Source organism: Theileria parva (assembly GCF_000165365.1).
Source record: "Theileria parva strain Muguga chromosome 3 map unlocalized ctg_531, whole genome shotgun sequence".
Lineage (NCBI taxonomy): Eukaryota > Apicomplexa > Aconoidasida > Piroplasmida > Theileriidae > Theileria > Theileria parva.
The window spans coordinates 24,809-48,347 of NW_876244.1; the positions used below are offsets into that span (position 1 = coordinate 24,809).

Below are 23,539 nucleotides of genomic sequence, written 5' to 3' on the forward strand. Positions count from 1 at the left end.
ATTTAATCACTTATTGATCTTAAACTTTCAATAATATAATTTTAAGTATTTTTTATTATGATTTTAACTATTGATTGAAAATTTTAAATTTCAAGAATAAATTATGTTTAATGAGTCAGCTACCACATCACCAAGGAAATATGATGACTGGTTTGTCGTAGATGAGACTGATTTTATGCTATCAGACTCATCTATTAGACCCAATTCATCTACGGAATCTTACCAAATGCTAACCGACGTGTCAACGGCCGCGGATAGTTCCATAGAATCGACATCAAGGTCCCAACTCTCCAAAAACGTCGATTATGAATCTTTCATCACAGATAAAGTTGAAAAAATGAACAAAGAAGCTGAGGGTATTTTTAAACTAATTTTATCTCAATTTTACTGATCAAAAATATAGCTAATCTATAATCAGTATATAATCAAATCATCCTATAATTAATTTGTTTAATAAATAAATTTATATAATAAAAAAATAGTAGAAAATTGTAATAAAAATGATTTAGAAGATGTGAAAAGAATAAAGGATAGAATAAGTGAAATCGAGTCTCGTTTGAAACCTTTGGACGCCTATAAGGGCCAACATACCGAACACCATCATCCACAGCTGGAAAAGCTTGACAAACTGTTGGAAGAGGCAAGGAGAGAGGCAGGAGAGATTCATGATGGTGCAAACATGGCAGTCCAAGAACTGAAAAAGTCAGTAGAAAACGTAGAAGAGTTGTGTTCCAAAGGTTTAACTTTGAAGGATTCTGCAGACAATTTCAGAAAAATTGCAAACACAGAAAAAAGCCTCATACCCTTGCCCTTTAAAACTAAGATGATTATTGGAGTCGTGACCTTCCTTACTTGTGATTTCTTATTACACATACTTTAAACTTATTCTCAAACATAACTTATTTAATTTTATTTTTTACCCTATTCTCATTAGTTTATTTTCATCTATTGTTAAGTAAATTATTTCCACCATTTCCCTATTTTTTACTCAACTCCATCCACCCTCTATCGCTTTTACTTATACACTATTTAGGTATTTTTAATTGTTTTTTCCCATAATTTTCCATTCACTCGATTCTAACATTTTTTGCAGGATTCCATCATTAACATATAGATATTTGTATTTAATACTTTAATACACAATAACGTATTATGTTATACACTCTAAAATAACACTATGAGTAAAACTGTTTAAAAAATAACTTCAGTTGGAAAATGGTTAGTATATCAGAATTGAGAAGTAGATTAGCTTCGGCTCAGTCTACAAAATCAAAATTAAGGCTAAGTAACCTTCAGTGTATTGACTTACTGTTGAAAATATGTAAAAAAAAGGGAGTTGACCTAATTACTAGCACAGATGGGATGTTATTTTACACTCTCGAGGAGGTTCAAGCTGAAGTGGAAAATGAACTGTTGTCCAGAGGTGGTAGAATCCCTATTTTTGAGCTCAACTCTGTTCTTAATTTTCAACCTGACCACATCGACAGGGCAGTTTCCAACATAGTTAAACCTGGTGGAGAATATCTAAATTCTCACGGAGTTATTATAAGTAAGCAATATCTTGAGCGACTAATGCATTCTATTGATGACCGAATTCAAGAGTGTGGTACTGTTGCAATATCTGACCTATCAAAAGAGTACGACCTTCCACTAGAAATGATGCGCACATACGTATCGGCTAACCTTGGCTCTATTATTAAGGGGAATATTAACGGGAATTTGATAGAATCTTTAACTTTTGAGCAGAGGAAAATTAACAACTTTCTAGCCTCAGTTTTGGCAATCACAATGCCCATCTCAACCAACGATTTATCCAGAATTATTAAACAAAACATCAATACGGTAAATGATACACTTGGTAATCTGATTAAACAGGGTAACGTTAACGGCTTTATCAAGGGTAATGAGTTTGTTCCTCAGTGTTACATTAATTCAGTTGACACCTTCTTAACACACTATTACGCCCGTAACGGTTATATTGAGGTTAGTCTCATCAATTCATTTCATTATTTCACAACAAACACCATTAATAAACATACAAATAACGGCATGAAACACAATAAAGCCACTAAATCTAACCACAAACCCATAAAACACACTAATTCATCCATAAAGAATGGCAATTTAACAGTTAAGGACGGAAGTTCCACTGTAAAGAATGATATCAATACTGTTCACGGAGGCATATTGGATAATAGTGTAAAATTGGAAACTGTGTATATAAATAAAGAATTATTTGAGCCAGTGAGCATACTAATAAATGAGTCAATAAGTAATAGAAGTTGGAGTGATTTGGGTTCAATGTTACCTTCAATTTTAACGGCAAATGATTGGGCAATTGTAGTTTCGACTATAAAAAATGCATCTAAGAATGGGACTCTACTCAATACCTTGTACTTATCAAACTCATTTATCGCAGATTTAACCAAGTATATCATTAGCACTATGGACAAATGTAAGGATAAGGTTGAGGATTTCAGAATGGTTTTCTACAAATCTAAATTATCAAAAGATCATCTGCTACATTGTTTTAATCTGATTATGTCGAATGAGTTTTCCAATGATCAACTCAATGAGAGCACTTTAGATGTTCTCAAGGGTCCTGATTCTTCTCCAAACTCCAACAATCCTTCAGAAACACACTCAAATATGTCATCACCCTTACATTTAAGCACTGATACATCAACTGAGGAGAACATTGAAAAGTATTCAGAATTGTATAGTATATTAAATGACTCAAGTGAGTTATTTGAACTGATAGAACTTGAATTAAAGAAGGAGCTGTTGGTGATAATAGCTAATATGAATAAGGTTCTGAGGTCAGATAAGGCAAAAGTATCCTCTGATAGTACTGAAAAGCTTATCACACACTTGATGGAGTGTGAACTGACTTTAAAAGCCTTTGATTTGGTAAATCGCGACAAGGTTGATACAACCCTTAAGTCAGAGACTTTAAAACCAGATGTTAAATTTCAAAAGGCCGTTGGCAGTCCTGTGAAACCTACTGAAATTGTCCCGAAACCTGAAATCTACGTTTTAATACAGTTTTTGTCTAAGGAATTATGTTCTTCAGTGTTTAAGCTACTGTTAGAGCGTTACTTGATGAACAATAAGTTGGTTGATGGTCCAGTGACTGTTGACTCTAATAACCGTAGTAAGATGATTGAGTTGATAGTGGACGATGATATAAAGGAGCTTTTTAAGACTTTTACAACTCATTTAAAGAATAAAAACGCACAACAGTGCTTATCAATCTCCCGAGACCTTTGTAAGCTCATGTACATCAACTATAACGTGAAGAAGGATTCCCGTAATTTTATTCGTTCAAAACTCACTCATTTTAATCAACAGCTCTCTTCACTCACCAAGTTGGATTCTATTCTCACCTGCTACGCTTCTCTAAACATTATATTATTGAAGGCCAATCACTATGTGTTCTTCTGTGACAAGCTTTGGGCCGTACGCGAGGTTCTTAAACTCTTCAACCCAATTTTATCCACTCACCCTCAACTTCCACTCATTCAGTCCATTGTTGACCTTGTTGAACCTTCTGATCCTGCTAATTTATCACCAACAAATACATCCATCTATACCCAAACAGGTATTTCAAACATCTTTACTATTCCATAGTTAAAGTTATTACTAATTATCTTGATATTATAGTTAGTTGTATATTATTAATTATCTTGCTACTGTATAATTATCTTGATATTGGTGAAAATTAGTTGTATATTGGTAGTAAAATAGTTTTGATTATTAAAAAAGGGATTTAATTTTTAAAACTAGGTCCTATTACTACTTACATATTTATATACATCCACACCTTTATTAGGTTATTTAGTACATGAATATATACACAATGTTATATGATATTAGATAAAGAATTGGAAGAAAAGACAATGGAGTTGATTAACGTTTTCAAGGTTTAAAGTCCTTTTTATCAATTGCATCAGTCTAATATATTCTATTTGTTATACACACTTACCCATGCTTTTGCTATTGTTCTTTTCATTTCATCATCACCCTATAATTTATATAATTATACAATGATATATAGAGTTATAAAGTAATATATGAGTGATTACTTGATCGTAAAGATTTTTCATCATATCCATGAGCATGGTTTGTGGATTTGATTCATTGGTTTTCGGAGGTAATAGTTTCTTTTCCTAAACATCCATGTGGTATGTTGTGATGGGTACCTTATCAAGAGTTGAAGTTAATGATGACCAATTAGTTTGATTTTCCTGATAAATTTATTAGAAAGATTTAATACCTTTTCAAGTTTAACTTGCAAATAACCACTTTTCCATTTCCAACTACCTAATCAAAGTTATACACATTATTAATACTATCAACTACATCAAATGTATTAACTACATCAAATGTATTAACTACATCAAATGTATTAAGTATATTAACGGAGTAAAATGTGTAAAAAATACTGTTGTTAATTTTAGAAAACAGTTTTTTAAGTTTGAGCTGGTAGTTTTTTGGTCCACAAACAAACTGCAGAATTTTAGAAATTAATGCATAAAATTGTTAGAATACCTTAATGTCCAGTGAATCTGAGTTAATATCGACATTAACGTCCTTTGGCTCTTCAGAAACTGGGACCAAAATTCTAAATGACATTTATGGGTTTACATGAGTTACTTACGTTACATATTTTTGAGTTTGATCCCATGAAAATGATGTTAAAGAGTTATATACTACCTAAATACAGTTTTATCAAAGAACCTAGTCAATAAGGAGTATATAAAGTTAGGATATTTTATGGTAAGGAATGTTTAATAATATACTTTCGAGACGTTATTGGTATTTTTAGAAGCATTCAAGGTGGATTCCTAAAAATTGAAGATAAAATTTTATAAATTTGCAGAGAATACCAAATTGCCAATGAGGTGTTCAATCTGTGTTCTTACGGAAGGTCTAGTGGCGATATTTAAGAGACTACGCCACTCTTCTAAATCAGCCAAACTCATAGTGATAAAATATATTAAATGTACAAATAAAATGTAGAGGAGTAAATTATGTTTGAGTAAAGATGTCGTTATCGGGTACTTTGTAATCGTATAACTTATTCTCTTCAACATATTTCATTACATCAGGATGCAGTAATAAGTTTCCGCATTTCTATATTCAGTGTTATATAATAGTATAGTAAATAATTACTAATAATAATTATGTAACTAAAATGATGGTAGGATATGTGTATTACATGTCCATGTTTGAGAGTATCTCTGACTTGAGTCGACGAAGCTGGTGATGTTTGAGTTTTTTGTCCATTTTTCCATAACAATTCATCCAACAATTTATAACTTTTAAGCTTGTTCAAATCTTCTTGTTTAATCTCAAAATCCTCACGGTATGCTATTAAAAAATGTGCAATATTGACTAAATTATCGGAATGAGGCCTAAACATTTTTATTTTACAGTTAACTTAATATGTCAACATTATGTGGTATAGTCTATAAAGAATACAACTAGTGCCAACAGTATGAAATTGTGTAATATTTTTATATTAATTTAAATAGTAATGAGTGGAAACTAACCAATCAAACATCTGTGGTAATAAATCGGATCCCATAAAAAAATAAAAACTCTTTTCAGGTTCTGTATCGTTAAAGTGTTTTAAAGTGAAATAAGTATCAACATAATTAGCTAGTTTTAGTTCATAGTCTGAGATGTTAATCTTTAGGTTGGGATATTCTTTTTTGAAGAGGTCCATTGCGATTTGACACATTTTAGTTCTATCTTCATCTTTGGCCTTATATTGTTTATCTTCCCTTTTACCGCTGGGCAATATCCTTATTTCTGAAAAAAAGTTAGTTTTAATACACAAATCCAGCATTATCATATGGCCGGTGGTAATGGGATCAAAAGCTCCACAAAACAAGAGCACGTTAGTTACAGCATTCATATAATCCTTATATTTCACAGAATTAATATACCGATGAGCTTTATTGAGGAAAGAACTATTTTTACAGGATGAAATCTTTAAAAAGGTGTGAATTCTTGGAAAATTAAATAATCTATTAACAAGCTTCAGTTTATCAAAAAATTAAAGTTAACCAAATAGGGCTAGTAAATTCAATGAAAATTACAATGTAATTGTATGAATAAAAAAGAGTTATTTGAGTAAATTGGAAATATTTCAATTTTAAATCACAAACTTTAATATTTTAACATTATTAAAATGCAGAAAAAGTTATGAAAATTAAAAATTTAAATTCATTATACGAAATTTATCTAATAGTATATATTGTTTATTTAATATTACATTGATGGAAGGCTAAAACACTATAATCTATGTGTCAAAAGATGAGGCAAAAGTATGATTATACCTTATAGGTTCATCGGTGTTAATTGAGGGTTAATTTATCAAATTTTAAAACAAAAGTGACAAAAACTTAGTTATATTAATGAATTGATTTTTGTATTCGTTTATTATATTTCTTGCATAAAATAATTTCATTCTGTTGTTACCATCAACAATATTTATATTCTATTATTTAAACATTTTTATTTCTTTTATATTATTCTAGGTTTGTTCAATATTTTTACCTTGTTGAATTGTTATAAATTTGAAATTAAAAATGGCGGTTAGGCCTCCTTAGCTCAGTCGGAAGAGCGCCAGACTCTTAATCTGGTGGTCAGGGGTTCGAGCCCCCTAGGTGGCTATCTTTTTATAAAATTGTTTTAACAAATGAAAATTATTATTTATTTAAAAATTAATACTAAACTTTAACATTTCTCAATAGTTGACATATTTTTATAACTATATTACACAACACCCACTTGAACATTTTTTAAATGTATTTTTTTTTCAACCACTCATCTCAGTTCATTAACCTTTCATCATCATCATATAAAAGCTTATTAAACTCGCATTCTTTTATTTCTAAGGGCACTTCATTCTTTAAATAGTATTTTCTTTCTTTATAACCCAGATATTCAGATTCTATTTTTACCAACACAAAACATTCCCTAATCTCGGCAGTTACAACTCTTCTTGTTGTATCTCCTGGGGTTTTATCTTCATAAAAAATATCATCATCACAAGAAACACTGGTTATTAAATGGCCATCCGCTGCCTCATAGGTTAATGTCATTTTTCTGCTCATCACGTTTCCACTCTGAGTCACATTTATGTTTTTGTACTTTGCTCTTTTCAAATCTAAATCAAGGTTTAGATACTTTGCGTTTGAGGGAATTATGTTAATAAACACAAAGATCAGTGATAACATCATCTTCATATTGTTTCGATTTTTTTATCTTGAACTTATATTGTAATTATTTGTTAGTTTTTGTTATGGATTTCTAAATAAAATTTGCTCGCAACTTAGTTTAGGTCCAGTTAATTGTAAATTAATTCTTAAAAAATTTTATATTATATCTATTCTATTTTTGTAAATCTAATTTAATTTTGGACAAATATAGATGACATTAATTGTTAGATCCTTTTAGTCTGAATCTGACTCAGCATTAGGGTAATACAACCTAAACTCCGACAGTCCACTGGGGCCTGCATCCATTAGATCTTGTTCACTAATATTCGGATTATTCAAAATTTGGTCCACTTCTTTTCTAATCTGCCTTGGCGATATATTTCGACCCTTTACTAGGTAGGGCACATCATCCACTTGATCCAGATCTTCATAGCTCATTAACCTTATCGGTTTTCTTTTCATAATGTTCCTGATAATTCTTATGGTATCCTCTGCATTTTCATATTGTAAACTCACATAAAGTTCTTGATCCCCTATGGCTCTTATAAGATCATCAGTGATGGCGAAAATTTTTTCAACCTTTTCATAGTATTCATCTGCTTGCCAAATTAATATATAAATACATAATATAACTTGTGTTTTTAATTCCATATTAGTTACAACTCTTCTAAATTTAACGCCAGAAGTTGATTCTTTATTGTTTTCACCACTTGATTCATGAAGTTGGTTGCCATCAATCGATTCTTTTTTTATATTAGTTTCATCAATTGATTCTTTTTTTATATTAGTTTGAGTATCATTTTGATAGGATTGATTATTTTGACTAGTACCAACAAGTTGACTAATCCCATCTTCAAACTCTCCATCACTACTACTATCATCACTTCTATCACTGGGATAGCCATAATTCAGGTAACTATAATAACTTTCATCAAACTCAGAAAAATTAGAAAATATCAAGACCCCGTGATAATATACTTCCCTGATAACGTCTTCATCTTTAGCTTCATAGAAGGTTACTCCATAACATTGGCTTTCGTTATCTTGTTCATCAAAATCTTGTACGTACACCTTATTAACTGTAAAAAATTTTGAATCTTCGTTTAAAAGGGGTAAACGTAACTCAATACAACTTCCAAGAGTAAAGAATAGACTAACAATTAACAAAACTTTCATTTCTAACATTAAAATAAAATTCTAGTTATTGAAATAATTATTGTTATTAAAAAATTTGAAATATTGTTCAATTCGCATTATTAAATAGCTAGCTAACGATTCTTATTCACCGGCTTTAATTTTATTATAAGAAGTATTTATTTTTTATAAAATATATAATAATGTGCAAAATTAATATTAGGTTAATTATTATCAAAGTAATAGATAATAGTATCGTCATCTGAATCTGAATCAGCATTAGTCCAATCCATCACATCTGATTCAACAACTGTAGAGAGTCCACTAGGATCGGCCTCTCTTAAATCTGCTTCACCAATATTTGGATTTTTCATAATTTTTTCTATTTCCCTTTTGATTTGTTTTGGCGATATATTTTTATTACCCCTAAGTAAGTATGGCTCACCGTCAACTTCATCCAGATCACCGTAGTCCTTTAACTTTGAAGGCTCTCTTGTTAAAATGTTTTTAATAACTCTTACTTCAAGTGGCATATATTCATCACTTCCTAAACTCATATATTGATGCTGAATATCCATAATGGATTGTATTGTCTCATCAACTAAAGTATAAATTTTTTCCATTGTTTTTCTTGTTTGATTTCCTGTTTTGACCTGGTTATAAATACACAGGAACATCTTTCCACTTAATTGACCCAAACTAACAGTTCTTACAAAAGCAAAATGTTCACCATCAATAGTAAAGCTATTATAATTTGGAATATTGGAATATATCTCTACACCGTGATAATATACCTTGTGAATGCAGACATCTGTTTTACTTTGATAATACGTTACCGGAAACCTCACGTTTCGTAATTGTTCATCGAGTTCTCCAGTGTTAGGATCGACAAGATCAGCGCCCTGCATATATCTCTTTTTAACTGTAAAAAATTTTGAATCTTCGTTTGAGAGTGGTAAACGTAACACAACACAACTTCCAAGAGTAAGGAATAAACTTAATAATAATATTGAATTCATTTTTAATTTTATTAGAATACCGATTTAATATTATAAATAATATCTTATGAATGCTATTATTTATTCATTTTCGAATCTACGAATTAGGCAGCAATGTTGCTGCTGCTCTTCTTTTATAACTAAAATAAATAATATATATAAGGTAAAATTATATTATAAGTTAATCTGAATCAGAATCTTCACTAATTTCATTCAGTTTTAGTTTTCTTCTTAACATAGATGAGAGTCCACTAGGACCTGCCTCTCTCAGATCTGCTTCACTAATATCTGCTTTATTAGTATCTGTATCTTTTGTTTGTGGTTTACCAATATCTGGATTCTTCAAAATTTCATCTACTTCTTTTCTAATTTGTTCCTCATTTATGTACTTTCCTTTCAGCAAAAATGGTTCATCGTCAACTTCATCCAGATCACCATAGCTCTTTACCTTTGCAGGTTCTCTTGTTAAAATGTTCCTGATTATTTTAGCACTATTTGAAACATTCTCTTCATATTTTATTCTCATATAGTGATCTTGATTTTCCATAATAAAATCTACCACCTCATCGTCATATTCGTATAATCTATCAACCTTTTTAATTGTCCGTTGACCTTCCCATTTTACGCTTACAACACTTATAAACATAATTATACGTACTTTCGCAACGACTACTAATCTTCTAAATTTACGATAATGTTCTGGTTCAATGAGAATGTCATCTCGTTGTTCTTCAGATAACTCATTTTCATCACCTGGAGGATTTCGACTAAAAATTTGGTCGAACAAATCTGCAAATTGTTGATTATATGCCACTCCTGGAATAGATGATTCAGCGGGATATATTTCCACATCATGGTAATATACCTTATCGATAAAATCATTTTCATCTTTACTTTCATAAGAAATTAAATTACAATCTCCTAATACAATATTAATTAAATAAAATTAATACCTAGTAGAGATTTATTTTTAACTATAAAATCCTCTGAATCTTCGTTTAAAAGGGGTAAACGTAATACTACACAATTTACGGAAAATAAGTATAGACTAACAATTAACAATACTTTCATTTCTAACATTATCAAAATAATATTCTAATTATTAAAATAATTACTACTGTTATTAATAAATTTTATGAATGCAGTTAGCTAATTATAAATATTTCTGAATTTTTAATTATTTTTTTTATTACGAAAATAAACAATATATATGGTATAAATTATATTATAAGTTAATAGGAATCAGTATCTTCACTAATTTCATTCAGTTTTAGTTTTCTTCTTAACATAGATGAGAGTCCACTAGGACCTGCCTCTCTCAAATCTGCTTCACTGATTCCAGGCTTGTTGATAACTTGTTCTACTTCTTTCTCGATTTGTTCTTCATTTATGTCGACACCTTTTCCTAACTGTGAATCATCATCCACTTCATCTAGTTCACCATAGCTCTTTACCTTTGTAGGGTCCCTTTTGAGTATATTCCTTATTATTTTGGAACTATTTGGTATATTTTCTTCATATTTTATTCTCATATAGCGATCTTGGGCTTCCATAATAACATCTACCACGTCATTGTCGTATTTATAAAATCTATCAACCTTTTTAATTGCCTGCTGACCATCCCATGTTACGTTTACAACACATATAAACACATTTTCTGAGATTTTCCCAACGACTACTAATCTTCTAAATTTACGTTGGTAATTGGGATGAACACGAATGTTATTTCGTTGTTCTTCAGTAAATAACTCAGTGAAATTATCAATTTGAACTTGATTCAAGATGGCACTAATAAAAACATTCAATTCATGATTATATCCAACTCCAAGAACAGACAAGTCAGCCGGATATATTTCTACACCATGGTAATATACTTTGTCGATAACATCATTTTCATTTATACTTTCGTAAAAAATTAGATTGAATTGTCCTAATACAATATTAATTAAATAAAACCAATACCGCGAACATATCTCCTTTTAACTGTAAAAAATTTTGAATCTTCGTTTAGGAGTGGTAAACGTAACACAACACAACTTCCAAGAGTAAGGAATAAACTTAATAATAATATTGAATTCATTTTTAATTTTATTAGGATACCGATTTAATATTATAAATAATATCTTGAGTTATTATCTATTCATCATAAATTCACTATTCTAGCAGCAATGTTGCTCCTGCTCTTCGTTCAGTTAAATTACACTTATGATATGTTACATATACTACTATAGTATATATAACATGTATAATTAATTATTTTTATTAATCATCTGAATCAGAATCTTCACTAGTTTCATTCAGTTTTAGTTTTCTTCTTAACATAGATGAGAGTCCACTAGGACCTGCCTCTCTCAGATCTGCTTCACTAATATCTGCTTTATTAGTATCTGTATCTTTTGTTTCTGGTTTACCAATATCTGGATTCTTCAAAATTTCATCTACTTCTTTTCTAATTTCTTCCTCATTTATGTACTTTCCTTTCAGCAAAAATGGTTCATCGTCAACTTCATCCAGATCACCATAGCTCTTTACCTTTGCAGGCTCTCTTGTTAAAATGTTCCTGATTATTTTAGCACTATTTGAAACATTCTCTTCATATTGCAAACTCATATAAAATTGTTGATTTTCCATAATGTAATTTATTATTATGTTTTCATACATGTACAATCTATCAACCTTTTTAATTGTCCGTTGACCTTCCCATTTTATGTTTAAAACACATATAATCACGCAATCTAAGATTTTTCCAACGGCTACTAATCTTCTAAATTTACGATAGTATTCGGGTAGGATACGAATGTTATTTCGTTGTTCTTCAGATAACTCATTAACATCAGGAATATTTTGATTTAAAAATTGGTCGACGAAATCGCCAAATTGTTGATTATATGCCACTCCTGGAATAGATGATTCAGCAGGATATATTTCCACATCATGGTAATATACCTTATCGATAAAATCATTTTCATCTTTACTTTCATAAAAAATTAAATCACAATTTCCTAATCAAATATTAAATAAATAAAACGAATACTTAGTAACACTTGCGCTCTGGCTGTAAAAAATATTGAATCCTTTTCTGAAAGGGGTAAACGTAATACTACACAATTTACGGAAAATAAGTATAGACTAACAATTAACAATACTTTCATTTCTAACATTATCAAAATAATATTCTAATTATTAAAATAATTACTACTGTTATTAATAAATTTTATGAATGCAGTTAGCTAATTATAAATATTTCTGAATTTTTAATTATTTTTTTTATTACGAATATAAACAATATATATGGTATAAATTATATTATAAGTTAATCTGAATCAGTATCAGTAGAATCCATCACATATTGCTCAACCACTGTACTGAGTCCACTAGGACCTGCCTCTCTCAGATCTGCTTCACTAATATCTGCTTTATCAGTATCTGTATCTTTTGTTTGTGGTTTAACAATATCTGGATTCTTCAAAATTTCATCTACTTCTTTTCTAATTTGTTCCTCATTTATATCCTTTCCCTTAACTAGGTGTGGTTCATCGTCAACTTCATCCAGATCACCATAGCTCTTTACCTTTGCAGGCTCTCTTGTTAAAATGTTTCTAATCATTCTAGATACAATTGACTGATCGTTTCCACTTAAAATGTTTGTCAACCTCTCAGAATCTTCTATGCTGTGAATAATGGTTTCGTGGCGAATGTAAAACACTCCCTCGTATGTAGTTGTATCCATTTTTGAAGTCACAATGAGAATTAAAAAGTTCCTGCAATTTATGCTTAATAATCTTCTCCTGAAATTAACAGGACGTTCGGTTCTGTCTTGGAAAATTGTAACACCGTGGTACACAATTTTCCTAATCAATTCTCCATTTCTCGGTTCGTATGATAAAAGTTTGAGCAATAAGTCTCCCGCAGGATAATCAGGTTGATTTATTAAGGTTTGAACTTTTACGTTAAACTTCTCAGAATCTTTTCCTGATAATGGAATAACTAAATCAATCGAGCACGAATGAGTCAAAAATAATAACAGGAGCAGAAATTTCATAACTCGACAATAATAATTTTAAAATTTTACAATAATTTAATAATATTTTATAGTAAATAGATAAAACGTATAAAACGCGTATATAAAATTAATGAACACATGGGCCTTTTAATGTGGTAATTCTCTTTAAATGTAAAAGTTGGCTAAATTTGAATCAATTCGACTTTTGAATCGATGACAATTTACAGTAATATTTGCGATTTTTGAAACTCTTTTAAATTTCAGAATTTCACAATTACTTTGAAACTAACAGAATTAACAAAATACTTTACAGGCTGACTGCATTTAAGATACGTTTTAAACTTTAAACTAAACATTGTTGTGGATAATGGTAAAAATTTTAAGTGGCGATAAGGGTGTAGATTAAAGTTTAAGATTTGCTTGAAGATTTAGTTTCATGGAAAGTGAATCCTTAGGATCAATTTTCGTAAATTGGCTCATTTCTTCATTTTCAGATTCATTCATTTCGTCCTCTCCTTCCAAATTTCCTCTCAACTGATACTCATCATCTCTATCCTCCGATATGCGAGGAAGCCTCGAAGTTACAGAAGTGAATGTGTCTTCTTGGTCTTCGCTAATAATTCCGTCCATACTGCCAATTCCAGATCCTGACAAAACCTCATCTGATGTATCAGATGTAACATCTGTAGATTGTTCTGATGAGGTATCAGTTGTGGAATCAGTATCTTCATCAATAATCCTTCTGGGGAAGAAGAGTCTGAAGATTTTCCTGATTGTCATGACTGGGAAAGTTGCGAGAATACCATGAGTAAATCTTCTTTCTAAAAATATATAAATATCATCCTCTTTAACTGCATTTGATCTAGCATCAACTCGAATTGAGTGAGGCACGTTGTGGGAAAGGTCGTACATACAACCGTGATCTATATAATAATAGGCTTCATAATTCTCAAAACTGGGTGGCTTGTCACCCACTGAGGGAAGAATAGAAATGACGACCCTACTACCCATAATGGTATAATTTACAATGCGCCTAAAATCGGGTTCCCTCTCATCCTGATCATGGAAAATTTCCACTCCGTGGTAAAAAACCCGTCGGATCACATCATCTGTTTTACTCTCATATTTAACATATACATGGGTCACATGAGCAGCATAAAATACTGAATGGTTGTAATTAATATTCTGGTATACGTGAAAGCTGTCCTTATCGAAATTTTTAGAGGGTAAAAAAAGTTCCAAACACACCGAAGGTAATACGAAAATGGTCAAGATTAGCAGGGAATCCATTTAAAGGCAAATCAGAAAAAATTTCCTAATAATTTGATCCTTCTTGGGTACTCGTGTTGGGAACTCTTACAATTGAATTTTATTACACTTTTTGGGTTTTATTTGAAAACTGCATTTTAAACCCTTTTAATAATTTTTTACCTCTAGATTCTTTCGTTTTAAATTGATTTTACACCCAATTTATATTATTTCATACCATTAATACACTTCATATTATTAATACTGTTGATACTTCTTTGTTTAAATATTCAACTTCAAAATTATATACGTTATTTTAAAATATATTTTACATATAAAATTTATACTATAATTCGTAGATAAGGATAATTTCAGAGGAGTTTCTTATGCCTTCTCTGTTTCTATAGTTATCAGTCAATTACTAAATACATTAACTATTTTAATTAATTTTTATATTTTAATTTAATTTTATAACTTATTTTACAAGTTTTAGAAATAATTGTTAGAATTTTCAAATGAATGTATGAAAATTTCAAAGGCACTACACATTAATTTTATAACTTTAAACTCCATTATTTTATTTTATTTTTTGTAAAATAGTTTTTTAAAAATATTCTAACAGTCAATACTCTCATTTTGTGGATCCATATATTCTCATGAATGTCTTTCACTTGTTACACATTTAGTCCATTTTAAACAGACTTTTGACAATTTTTATAATATTTAATTTTGAAATTATCATTCATTTAACGTTTCTATTTTAATGTTTCAATTTTAAGATGTTAAGTCCCTTGGTTAACCTGAGATTATCAGACCTAACTGGGAGGTATTCTTTAACGAAATTTTCATTAATTTTATAATTTTAGGGCTGACATTAACGATGATTATACTGACATGCTTCTTGTGCTCAGAAAACCTGATAATTTCTTCAAAGTACCTATTCATAAATTTATTAATTCCTCTATTTTATCATTTTATTTTAGTCGTAAATGAATTGCTTACTAATCATAAAATTTAGGACACTTCTTACGACTCTGACGTTGTCATAAATGTCCATAGTGGTGTTCTGAGGGTTGCCTCATCTTATTTTAACGAGGCAATAGACTCTCTACTTGAAAAGAAATCTAAATCTAACGGTAACTAATCCAAACTTAATAGTATACTATATTTATACACTCTAAATATAAAAAGTTGTCGAATTTGATAATATTTTTTAGATGATTTGAGTAAGAATGGGCCTTTACAGTTAGTTGTCGATACTGAATATCCGGCAGTGGTCAAGCGTATAATATACTACATTTACAAGTAACCTGATTTTTGGCCTAATTTGCATAGGAATGATTACCAGAGCATGAATGAAGACCCTAGTTCCCTGATTCCATTATATGTAGAAAGTGCTCGGTTTAACCTTGTAGAGCTCAAAAACAGTGTTGTTAAGTTGATAAGGTCCCAGGCATCTCTTGAAGACCTTGCAAATCTAGCCTCAGCGGCTGAGGTAGCTGAGGAGTTTGAGCTTGCACAAGAATGCGGGAGAATACTTGCAGATTCATCATACGCCGTTTTTTCAAGTATTTTTTTAATCACACATGTAATTGTTCAGGCGATTTGTATTTGAGACTTGGATTTTCTGCTTTGAAAACGCTGTTGCAGAGTGATAACGTTCAGTTGGATGAGGTTCAAGTTTTCGTCTCACTATGCCACTATTTGGACAGTAAAAAGAACCTAAACTCGCCTTACAGTTCTTCACAAATAGGACCAAAAGAAAAGGTACACCAAACAATTTCTCTATACAAAACTACTGTATTGATATTTATCTGTAGTATAAATGGGTATAGGAACTAATAAAGCATGTAAGGTTCTGCTCAATGTCACCCAAGTCTCTGTCCGAGTTTAGAAGAGAATCAGTAAACACCTTTTTACTGGATGCTTCATTGAGGATTTTAAATAAAACCCAGATGAAGCCCAGAGTTTTTCCATGGATGGTAAGTCATTTCTCACATCTATATACCAAAATTTTATATACAACTGGGTACAAATTATTATTAGGAAAACGCAGAGTATAAGACTATTTGTTACAACGGGTTATTTCCCATCATGCTGGTCAGATCTGGAAAGTTTAAACTATCGAACCTGGATCACGACTCAAGTAACTGCAGATTAGTAACACCGAGACTTGATACCAAGGATCAAAATGATTCTTACCCAGCTCACACCCATGGTACTCAATATTCCACACATATCATATACAATAAATATAAATATAAATATAAATATAAATATGTTATTAGGAGTTGAAAGAGAGGGTTGTGAGTTGTTTTGGGCTTTTAAAGTGTCTAGAACATCTAGTGGCAGGATAGGTCTTGGACTAACTATTAACTCCGATAAACCATTGGATGAACTTTCTAGGGGAATATTCTCAAAAATGCCCAAATCGCGGAAAGTCGCATTCTTCTACGATTTCAGCCAAAACAAGTTCAAATCTGGCTACATCGATGACACCTCAGTGTAAAACCATACTATCATTACATATATATATTTATATTAGTGGGATAAATATTGATTAGTTTGGACATAAAGAATTTGTGGACCTACGAATCTAATATGAACAGAGCTGTCTATAAGTTAAAGACCAACGATGTGGTTTACATCAGAGTACATGTTACATTCACCTGCGTCAACTTTACAATCTCAGTGGCAAACACCAACTTTAATGAAAAGTTCACCATACCAGTTGGCTCAAAAGTATTTTCCATTTACAATTTTTTATCCATACCATTATATACAGCAGTATAATAATGTTAATTGTGTTTTAGAGGATGATTGGAAATTCAATTAGACGTCCTGGTATATTAACATCACCATTTATTGTAACATACGATGTCGGAGACTCACTCTTATTACCTGAACTTACTTCTAAACTCATTATAGCATAATCTAATACTCTATTGTGTATATTATACTAGTAAGATATTTAACAAAGTTCTCTCAAGGTCTCTTCCCAGTTCAGCTGCTGATTATAGTTAAATATGATGTATTCATTGACATTGGAACTTGAATTCAGAACTTTAATGTAATCGTTTACGTTTTCAAATTTGTTCACCTTTTCATGTTGATTTTCAACCGAGTCATTAGAAGCATTTACATAAGGAGTAGAATTGACTTGTTCGAAAGGGTTCAAAATAGATTCTTTCCCTAAAAAATTTAATTATATACTAATATTTACCTAAATTGTCCAGTAATTGATCATTTGGTTGGTTTTTGTAAGAGTATAAATCTGACTTAGGGTAAAAAACAGTTTCTAAAAATTAATAATTAAGTTTTAATTACCAGAATCAGGAATTGAATCTGCTGAGTTCACTGATAAATTTGACTGAAGGAAGTAGTTCACAGATTCCAAAATGTTATTTTTATCCAAATTTTGGTAATTTCCAGGACTTCCAAAAGAGTTCACTAATTTGAAATAGTCGGAAATGGGATTAGACCGATTTTTAAGGCTACGAACAGAAGATTCATCATCAGGGTTGAGGCTATTGATGTGATCACGAAGTCGTTTAATAAAAAGATTCTTTGCGATATCAGAATCATTGGAATCAAATTCAGAAACTGCCTGCAAAACACCAAGTAATAGCTCAAAAAGTGGAGGATTTTCATCCCTAACTCTCCGAATTTGCTCCTCAGCCTCAGCAGAATTAATGTATTCCTTATCAGCTGACTCTAGGAATTCATAACAGTACATAATATTTCTAAGTACAGTTTCATCCAAGTCAGATTTTCCCATCTGTAAACTCTGATCTAAGCCAGACAAGTTGACCTTTTCAGAGTGATCCATAGGGGCGGTTTTACACCTCTGAAAATCATTTGATACAAGCTCAGTTCCATAAGGGTTCAAATTAAAAGAAGAATACTCCTTTCCCTGCCAATTAGTATCCATTCAACCAAGACATTAAATTAAAATGAAATGAACGGAGGGAATGCATAACGTTGCACTCAACATTAAAAATAAACATTCAAGTCCAAATAATTTAAAATATTTAAAAACTTAAAATTAATGGCAATTATGGTATAAAAAAACTAATGTGTGCCGAATAATCTGTAAGAATGAATATTCCTCATATTTATCACAACTGTACATTCATATCACTAAATATAATGTATTGAATATTATATATTGGTCTATTTCTAACATTTTTAGTATCTTTATTTTTTAACTTAATTTTATCAACTTTGAGGCTAGATTTATGTCCACGAACTTGGTGATTTATCTTCCTTCCAGGCCCACCGAATGTTTTCAGTTATCTTCAGAATCTTTGAAAGTTTTAGGCTTTAACTCCGAGGATCTCCTTTACAAACACTATTGCAGTCCAGAAGACCAATGCAGAGGTTCATACCCCTGCTTCAAAAGTGATATTTTCAATCATGTCGTGAGCAAATTGTACAACGTTAATCTGGAGAAGTTTTACCTCCTAATAAATGGAAAACTAACTGATAAAAAAGAACATAATAAAAATTTAAATTTAAACCACCGTTCTACCCCTAAGGATTTAATAAATGTAACAGTTCTATACAAGCTTCTGGGAGGAAAGGGAGGCTTTGGGAAAATCCTCAAGACGCAGTCAAACAAGAAAAGACAGTCAAATAACCTTGACTCATGCCGTAATTTACAGGGCCAGAGGATACGAACTGTAAGGCTTTCCGACCAGATGAATAAGTGGAAGGAGTCGGAATCGGTTCGTGAAAAACTGGGCGATGATGTATACAAATTACCAAAAAAAGACAAACCTTCTGAAAATATTAAACCTGAAAAATTTTGTGACCCGAAGTACGTAGAAACAGTTAAGAAGGAGGTTTCCAAGGTCAAGGAAACTGTTCTCAGAGGATTCGACAGGAAACTTGAAAAGGAATCTCAAGACTTTAAATTATGTGAAGAATTAGAATCAAAGCGATCTACACTAATTGATTCGTGTTCGAATATTTACGATTTATAGAAGGTTGATAGTTCCTCTTTCAACCCGCTGCACTTCTTTAAATTATTTTTTGTTAATGTAATTTACTTTTTTGTAGATTTATTTTCTATTTATTCAGATAATCGCATCTTTAAATGTTATTCAACACACTTAAGTATAACTTCGACTGGGAATCCGTTACGGTATGTTTTACCAATTTCGCACCGATTATTCCTTTTTAGTGCGGGTTCTGGCGTAAATCTCCCAGCAAATACCTCCCTTATATTAACAATGTCTATACCATCAGTGCAACCGTTCACCCAGACCAAAAATGTTTAAAGGTCCACAGGATGTACCACGTCAAGTTCAACTTCCCATACTTGATAAGTAAGTCGAGTATTTTTTACTGATTTTAACTTTTATTTAGAGAAAGTCATCGGGAATAACCAAGAGTACTACCTTCTTGAGGAATCCATCGTCGACTTGGATAAACGGAAATTATCCTACAACATAGAAGGATTCTCACCAGACTACTACATGTAACTCATTATACACTGTTATAATTACACTTATTATAACACCAATACCATTATAATAAACTATATTATAATAATAATTACATAGTGTTTATTTATATTATGAACATAACTATCGCATAATGATTGCACATAATGTTAGTTATGTGTAATTTATTCATAGGTATTCTGAATCCGCTTCTTTCGAAGAGTCTTCAAATCCGGGCGTCACTGACTTTTCATCATCAATAGATATTAAGATTAGAGGCTTCGGAATTATGAACCTTCCGCTTGAAAAGGTAATTCCCCTTAACTAGTTTTACCATATCCGCTAGAACGGTTCCTAATCCGTTGACCTGTTTTTTTATTTTTAAGGTAATTATTTTTTTAGTTTTGTAAAAACGCTATTTTCGAGTCAATATCGAGATCTAACGATTTCAACGCGATGGTAGAAAGCATATCATCATGTCTATCAGAGTCTCACGTTAAAACCTAATTCACTTACTTGTAAAGAATTGTAATTTGTTAGTTGAATTTTTGGTAAAAGTTCTTTAGCATCAGCCTTAAGTCATTAGTTTTATTTTCATTCATAGAAATTGATTTCTTAACATAGTCTGTTAGGTACTTATCAGCATCTCTTCCCTTGTACCTGCTGTCCAACAGGACAACTCCAGAAAAGTCATCTCTATGTCTCATTGCTCTTCCAATACACTGGTTTACGGTCTTGTAGCACAACAGTGTCCTCTGTTCCCTCGCAAGCTTTGAATAGTTTTCAGATACTGATTGCTCACCGGCTTCAGATGCTACATTTAATTAATTTATACTATAGTATCGGGATACTATGGCTAATACTAGGAGTATTATCTGTATATATTATAGTATCTAATTAGCATATTATTATAGTATTAGTTGATTGTTAATAGTTAGGGATAGTATAGTATATATAGTAATAATATATATATAGTAATATACTAATAGTGATAGTATGGGTATTAGCAGTGGACTTACACTTTTTGTTGTAGTATTCACGTTTTAGTTTTAGTTTAATGTTGTCTGGGGGGTATGGTAGGCCTACCAGGAGAACGAGTCTGGCCAAATCATCGGAAAAATCAACACCTTCACTCTGACTTCCTCCGAAAACCGCGAATAGTATGGCACCCTTCTCGGCACAGCATTCGCTGTACTCAGGAAATATATTCACATTCTCTACAAATAATTAATACTATGGTTAATACTTTGTTCCTTGAAGACGTGTTTCCTCAGCAGGACCTTGTTGCTTGAACTTGACTTGAGGAAGAACTTGTAAAAGACATCAAGGTACGCGTAACTTGAGAAGAAGCAAACGATTCCACCTGGTACAATTTCGGTGATGATTTCCATTAGAGTACATAAATACTTCAGTTCCTTCAAGTTCTCCCTTCTCGAGTAGTCGAAAACCAACTCATCACCATTCTCGTCTGAATAAATGTGTAAAATATTTGGAACACACCTTTATGAATTACTGCGGATAACAGCCGGTCTAGAGGAAACACTGGTAGGCTTCTATGGATAAAAACCTCAGCCCTTGACGGAGCGAGTGATAAGAATTCCTCAATAGGAGAAAGAGTACCACTCATGACAATCACTGACCTAGATTCACCAACTAAAAATTAAAATTAAATCAGCTTTTTACCGATTTTGTGGAAAAATTCCTCTAAACAATCATTAAACAATGTAATTAGTGGTAAATAGTGAGTTGGAGTAAAAAATACCTGAAGCCACGGGAAAGATTTCTATTGAAATATCTTCGGATTTTGTAATGATAACCTCGTCATTGGAACCGCAGTAGAGTAAAGAGTGCACGAAGTTCTTCAGGTTATAGACCATTGACGTGTATGAGGCTATGGTTTCGTTCTTCTTTTTTCTGAAGTGGTATTCACGTTCAGCCAAGCCTCTCATGTGCCTGCAGAAATCAGTCGAGGAGAGGAAGTTAAGTATTTCATGGAACTTGATATCTTCAAGGGCGTATTTGACTGTGAACGCGGTGATCTTGAGACTTTGGGAAGATTCCGGCTTTGAAAGGTTCTCTACAATGGTGACTACAAATTTAGTGATTTCCGAAACCCTCTGAGTCATTAACTCGTTAAATTTTGGCCCATACTTGCTCACATACATACCAAGTTGATGCAACAGCTGTTTAAGTCCTGTCAATGTGAGTTTGGAGGCGTGAGACTCAGTTAATGCGTCTGTCAGGTTATGGCCCTCATCAAATATGAGGATGTTATCTTTGATTCTTAAGCCCAAACTCTCCCTCAAAGACTCATTAATTACTGTTACGTAGGGGGCTAAGACAATGTCTGCGTTTGGTATGGTTGTTAAGTTTGAGTAGTAGGGACAATTACCCAAGTCCTTTCCCAGACGAACTAAGTCTTCCAAATCAAGGGGATAACAAGTTGCTATCTCACTAAGACCTGTGGTATTTGATCTAAATTCACATTTTGACCTTCTACACTCGTCGTTCAGTTCTTCTGGTGTTTTACACTTGCTCTTTATTTGTTTGTTAATACAAACTTGGCTTCTACCAGTACCCATTGCTAGTCTTATGTTCCTGTTTATTGTATTCAGCTGCTTAAACTCCTTTACGTATTGGTTCAGTTGTGAGAAAGTCCGGCTGCAAATTATGATCTGGGTCTTGTTAAGGTTTTCAAGCTTATTCTCCTAAAATAAATTATTTATTATGAATTTACTTCAGTTGTGTCAGATTCAGGTTTAGTTAATAATCTCTTGTAGTTTTCTCTTATTCTCAATTTACCATCTGAAGTATCCAGGCGGTCAGAGACTTTCTTTCTGAGTTCTTCAAGCTTTACTGCTTCATCCTTTATAACATCCTCTACCATCTTCTTCTTATGGTTCAAAGAGGCCTGAGAAACCCATTCCGGAACTTCTTCATCTAAACAATTATACATTATAGTGAAAATCCTTGTGAAAAATTAATTATTTAAATGTTAGTATCATGTGTAGGAAAAGTACCTCTAGAAGGCTCTAAACCAATATCACACATCATTGTTTTTGATCTATTATTTTTCAGCCTATAATATTAGGATAAGGTGTTGGGAAGTTATAATAATACCAGGTCAGGGCTGAGCATAGGATTGACAAAGTTTTTCCAGAGCCTGTGGGAGATTCGAATAATCCGAAAAGAGATTCATCAAAACATCTGTAGGCATCTTTCATAAAAATTAATTGGTTCTAAAGCAAATTAAAATCAAAATTTTGGAACGAACGGGGTACGGATCAAACGGAAGTTCAAACTTCACGTCATCCTTCCTAGGATCTAATGTCATTTGTAAAAACTAATTACTAGATCTAAACTATGAGATAAAAACACATTATAAAAACGTATTTTGTAATTTAGAATTTATAGACAAATGCATAAATGTGTAGAATTTATGTTTAAATGTAGGGAGGATTAAAACCATTAACATTT

At 31.6% G+C, this 23,539-nt stretch overlaps 17 protein-coding genes and 1 non-coding gene across 18 annotated transcripts; 6 read left to right on the forward strand and 12 right to left on the reverse strand.

The window, feature by feature from the left end:
* On the forward strand, positions 1-922 carry TpMuguga_03g02120 (uncharacterized protein). The gene is made up of 2 exons (XM_061305827.1): positions 1-356; positions 510-922. Exons 1-2 carry the CDS (start codon positions 104-106, stop codon positions 878-880), a joined length of 624 nt encoding a protein of 207 aa, XP_061162061.1. The 5' UTR covers positions 1-103; the 3' UTR covers positions 881-922.
* Positions 923-1,037: 115 nt separating this feature from the next.
* Positions 1,038-3,929, forward strand: UFL1 (Uncharacterized conserved protein (DUF2042) family protein; the record flags this gene model as incomplete). Its single annotated transcript, XM_757660.2, has 2 exons — positions 1,038-3,601; positions 3,877-3,929. Exons 1-2 carry the CDS (start codon positions 1,216-1,218, stop codon positions 3,927-3,929), a joined length of 2,439 nt encoding a protein of 812 aa, XP_762753.2. The 5' UTR covers positions 1,038-1,215.
* Positions 3,850-4,985, reverse strand: TpMuguga_03g02115 (SGS domain protein; the record flags this gene model as incomplete). The annotated part of the gene is made up of 10 exons (XM_061305826.1): positions 3,850-3,954; positions 3,986-4,024; positions 4,086-4,169; positions 4,203-4,247; positions 4,277-4,323; positions 4,446-4,509; positions 4,552-4,624; positions 4,661-4,716; positions 4,803-4,847; positions 4,890-4,985. 10 exons carry the CDS (start codon positions 4,983-4,985, stop codon positions 3,919-3,921), a joined length of 585 nt encoding a protein of 194 aa, XP_061162062.1. The 3' UTR covers positions 3,850-3,918.
* A 46-nt stretch (positions 4,986-5,031) lies between these two features.
* Positions 5,032-6,259, reverse strand: nadD (Cytidylyltransferase family protein; the record flags this gene model as incomplete). Its single annotated transcript, XM_757662.2, has 3 exons — positions 5,556-6,259; positions 5,222-5,417; positions 5,032-5,136 (listed from the first exon to the last, which is right to left on the reverse strand). The coding sequence occupies exons 1-3, from the start codon at positions 5,921-5,923 to the stop codon at positions 5,032-5,034; spliced, it is 669 nt and encodes a 222-aa protein (XP_762755.2). The 5' UTR covers positions 5,924-6,259.
* A 351-nt stretch (positions 6,260-6,610) lies between these two features.
* TpMuguga_03g00934 lies at positions 6,611-6,683 on the forward strand. Its single transcript has one exon. It is a non-coding gene; the product is annotated as a tRNA-Lys (tRNA).
* A 159-nt stretch (positions 6,684-6,842) lies between these two features.
* On the reverse strand, positions 6,843-7,259 carry TpMuguga_03g00632 (uncharacterized protein; the record flags this gene model as incomplete). The annotated part of the gene is made up of 1 exon (XM_757663.1): positions 6,843-7,259. One exon carries the CDS (start codon positions 7,257-7,259, stop codon positions 6,843-6,845), a length of 417 nt encoding a protein of 138 aa, XP_762756.1.
* Positions 7,260-7,434: 175 nt separating this feature from the next.
* Positions 7,435-8,417, reverse strand: TpMuguga_03g00633 (uncharacterized protein; the record flags this gene model as incomplete). Its single annotated transcript, XM_757664.2, has 1 exon — positions 7,435-8,417. One exon carries the CDS (start codon positions 8,415-8,417, stop codon positions 7,467-7,469), a length of 951 nt encoding a protein of 316 aa, XP_762757.1. The 3' UTR covers positions 7,435-7,466.
* Positions 8,418-8,590: 173 nt separating this feature from the next.
* On the reverse strand, positions 8,591-9,385 carry TpMuguga_03g00634 (uncharacterized protein; the record flags this gene model as incomplete). Its single annotated transcript, XM_757665.2, has 1 exon — positions 8,591-9,385. The coding sequence occupies one exon, from the start codon at positions 9,383-9,385 to the stop codon at positions 8,591-8,593; it is 795 nt and encodes a 264-aa protein (XP_762758.2).
* Positions 9,386-9,545: 160 nt separating this feature from the next.
* On the reverse strand, positions 9,546-10,444 carry TpMuguga_03g00635 (uncharacterized protein; the record flags this gene model as incomplete). Its single annotated transcript, XM_757666.1, has 2 exons — positions 9,546-10,285; positions 10,318-10,444. The coding sequence occupies 2 exons, from the start codon at positions 10,442-10,444 to the stop codon at positions 9,546-9,548; spliced, it is 867 nt and encodes a 288-aa protein (XP_762759.1).
* Positions 10,445-10,596: 152 nt separating this feature from the next.
* TpMuguga_03g00636 (uncharacterized protein) lies at positions 10,597-11,444 on the reverse strand (the record flags this gene model as incomplete). The annotated part of the gene is made up of 2 exons (XM_757667.1): positions 10,597-11,294; positions 11,327-11,444. The coding sequence occupies 2 exons, from the start codon at positions 11,442-11,444 to the stop codon at positions 10,597-10,599; spliced, it is 816 nt and encodes a 271-aa protein (XP_762760.1).
* A 182-nt stretch (positions 11,445-11,626) lies between these two features.
* On the reverse strand, positions 11,627-12,025 carry TpMuguga_03g00637 (uncharacterized protein; the record flags this gene model as incomplete). Its single annotated transcript, XM_757668.1, has 1 exon — positions 11,627-12,025. One exon carries the CDS (start codon positions 12,023-12,025, stop codon positions 11,627-11,629), a length of 399 nt encoding a protein of 132 aa, XP_762761.1.
* Positions 12,026-12,677: 652 nt separating this feature from the next.
* Positions 12,678-13,406, reverse strand: TpMuguga_03g00638 (uncharacterized protein; the record flags this gene model as incomplete). The annotated part of the gene is made up of 1 exon (XM_757669.1): positions 12,678-13,406. One exon carries the CDS (start codon positions 13,404-13,406, stop codon positions 12,678-12,680), a length of 729 nt encoding a protein of 242 aa, XP_762762.1.
* Positions 13,407-13,480: 74 nt separating this feature from the next.
* TpMuguga_03g00639 (uncharacterized protein) lies at positions 13,481-14,672 on the reverse strand (the record flags this gene model as incomplete). The annotated part of the gene is made up of 1 exon (XM_757670.2): positions 13,770-14,657. One exon carries the CDS (start codon positions 14,655-14,657, stop codon positions 13,770-13,772), a length of 888 nt encoding a protein of 295 aa, XP_762763.1.
* A 495-nt stretch (positions 14,673-15,167) lies between these two features.
* On the forward strand, positions 15,168-17,562 carry TpMuguga_03g00640 (BTB And C-terminal Kelch family protein). The gene is made up of 11 exons (XM_061305741.1): positions 15,168-15,441; positions 15,482-15,548; positions 15,634-15,751; positions 15,833-15,920; positions 15,951-16,183; positions 16,216-16,382; positions 16,451-16,597; positions 16,662-16,833; positions 16,904-17,120; positions 17,180-17,357; positions 17,429-17,562. Exons 1-11 carry the CDS (start codon positions 15,395-15,397, stop codon positions 17,546-17,548), a joined length of 1,554 nt encoding a protein of 517 aa, XP_061160876.1. The 5' UTR covers positions 15,168-15,394; the 3' UTR covers positions 17,549-17,562.
* A 24-nt stretch (positions 17,563-17,586) lies between these two features.
* On the reverse strand, positions 17,587-18,770 carry TpMuguga_03g00641 (uncharacterized protein; the record flags this gene model as incomplete). The annotated part of the gene is made up of 3 exons (XM_757672.2): positions 17,943-18,770; positions 17,839-17,913; positions 17,587-17,807 (listed from the first exon to the last, which is right to left on the reverse strand). The coding sequence occupies exons 1-3, from the start codon at positions 18,544-18,546 to the stop codon at positions 17,587-17,589; spliced, it is 900 nt and encodes a 299-aa protein (XP_762765.1). The 5' UTR covers positions 18,547-18,770.
* Positions 18,732-19,675, forward strand: TpMuguga_03g00642 (Telomere stability and silencing family protein). Its single transcript, XM_757673.2, has one exon. The coding sequence runs from the start codon at positions 18,854-18,856 to the stop codon at positions 19,598-19,600; it is 747 nt and encodes a 248-aa protein (XP_762766.1). The 5' UTR covers positions 18,732-18,853; the 3' UTR covers positions 19,601-19,675.
* Positions 19,676-19,713: 38 nt separating this feature from the next.
* TpMuguga_03g00643 (PRELI-like family protein) lies at positions 19,714-20,569 on the forward strand (the record flags this gene model as incomplete). Its single annotated transcript, XM_061305742.1, has 5 exons — positions 19,714-19,761; positions 19,801-19,945; positions 19,986-20,097; positions 20,258-20,372; positions 20,465-20,569. 5 exons carry the CDS (start codon positions 19,714-19,716, stop codon positions 20,567-20,569), a joined length of 525 nt encoding a protein of 174 aa, XP_061160877.1.
* Positions 20,226-23,485, reverse strand: chl1 (DNA repair helicase (rad3) family protein). The gene is made up of 11 exons (XM_061305743.1): positions 23,337-23,485; positions 23,183-23,301; positions 23,083-23,141; positions 22,800-23,002; positions 21,825-22,770; positions 21,746-21,766; positions 21,563-21,715; positions 21,309-21,530; positions 21,082-21,279; positions 20,579-20,876; positions 20,226-20,542 (listed from the first exon to the last, which is right to left on the reverse strand). The coding sequence occupies exons 1-10, from the start codon at positions 23,394-23,396 to the stop codon at positions 20,599-20,601; spliced, it is 2,259 nt and encodes a 752-aa protein (XP_061160878.1). The 5' UTR covers positions 23,397-23,485; the 3' UTR covers positions 20,226-20,542; positions 20,579-20,598.
* Positions 23,486-23,539: the final 54 nt, after the last annotated feature.

Coding starts and splice junctions, on each gene's coding strand:
- TpMuguga_03g02120 (XM_061305827.1), top strand. CDS start 104: ATGTTTAATGAGTCAGCTACCACATCACCAAGGAAATATGATGACTGG. Junction 357..509: donor AATGAACAAAGAAGCTGAGG/GTATTTTTAAAC, acceptor AAAATGATTTAG/AAGATGTGAAAAGAATAAAG.
- TpMuguga_03g00640 (XM_061305741.1), top strand. CDS start 15,395: ATGTTAAGTCCCTTGGTTAACCTGAGATTATCAGACCTAACTGGGAG. Junction 16,383..16,450: donor AAATAGGACCAAAAGAAAAG/GTACACCAAACA, acceptor AAATGGGTATAG/GAACTAATAAAGCATGTAAG. Junction 17,121..17,179: donor TACATCGATGACACCTCAGT/GTAAAACCATAC, acceptor AATATTGATTAG/TTTGGACATAAAGAATTTGT.
- TpMuguga_03g00642 (XM_757673.2), top strand. CDS start 18,854: ATGTCCACGAACTTGGTGATTTATCTTCCTTCCAGGCCCACCGAATGT.
- chl1 (XM_061305743.1), bottom strand. CDS start 23,396: ATGACATTAGATCCTAGGAAGGATGACGTGAAGTTTGAACTTCCGTTT. Junction 21,531..21,562: donor ATCCGCAGTAATTCATAAAG/GTGTGTTCCAAA, acceptor ACATTTATTCAG/ACGAGAATGGTGATGAGTTG. Junction 20,877..21,081: donor TGAATACTACAACAAAAAGT/GTAAGTCCACTG, acceptor AATTAAATGTAG/CATCTGAAGCCGGTGAGCAA.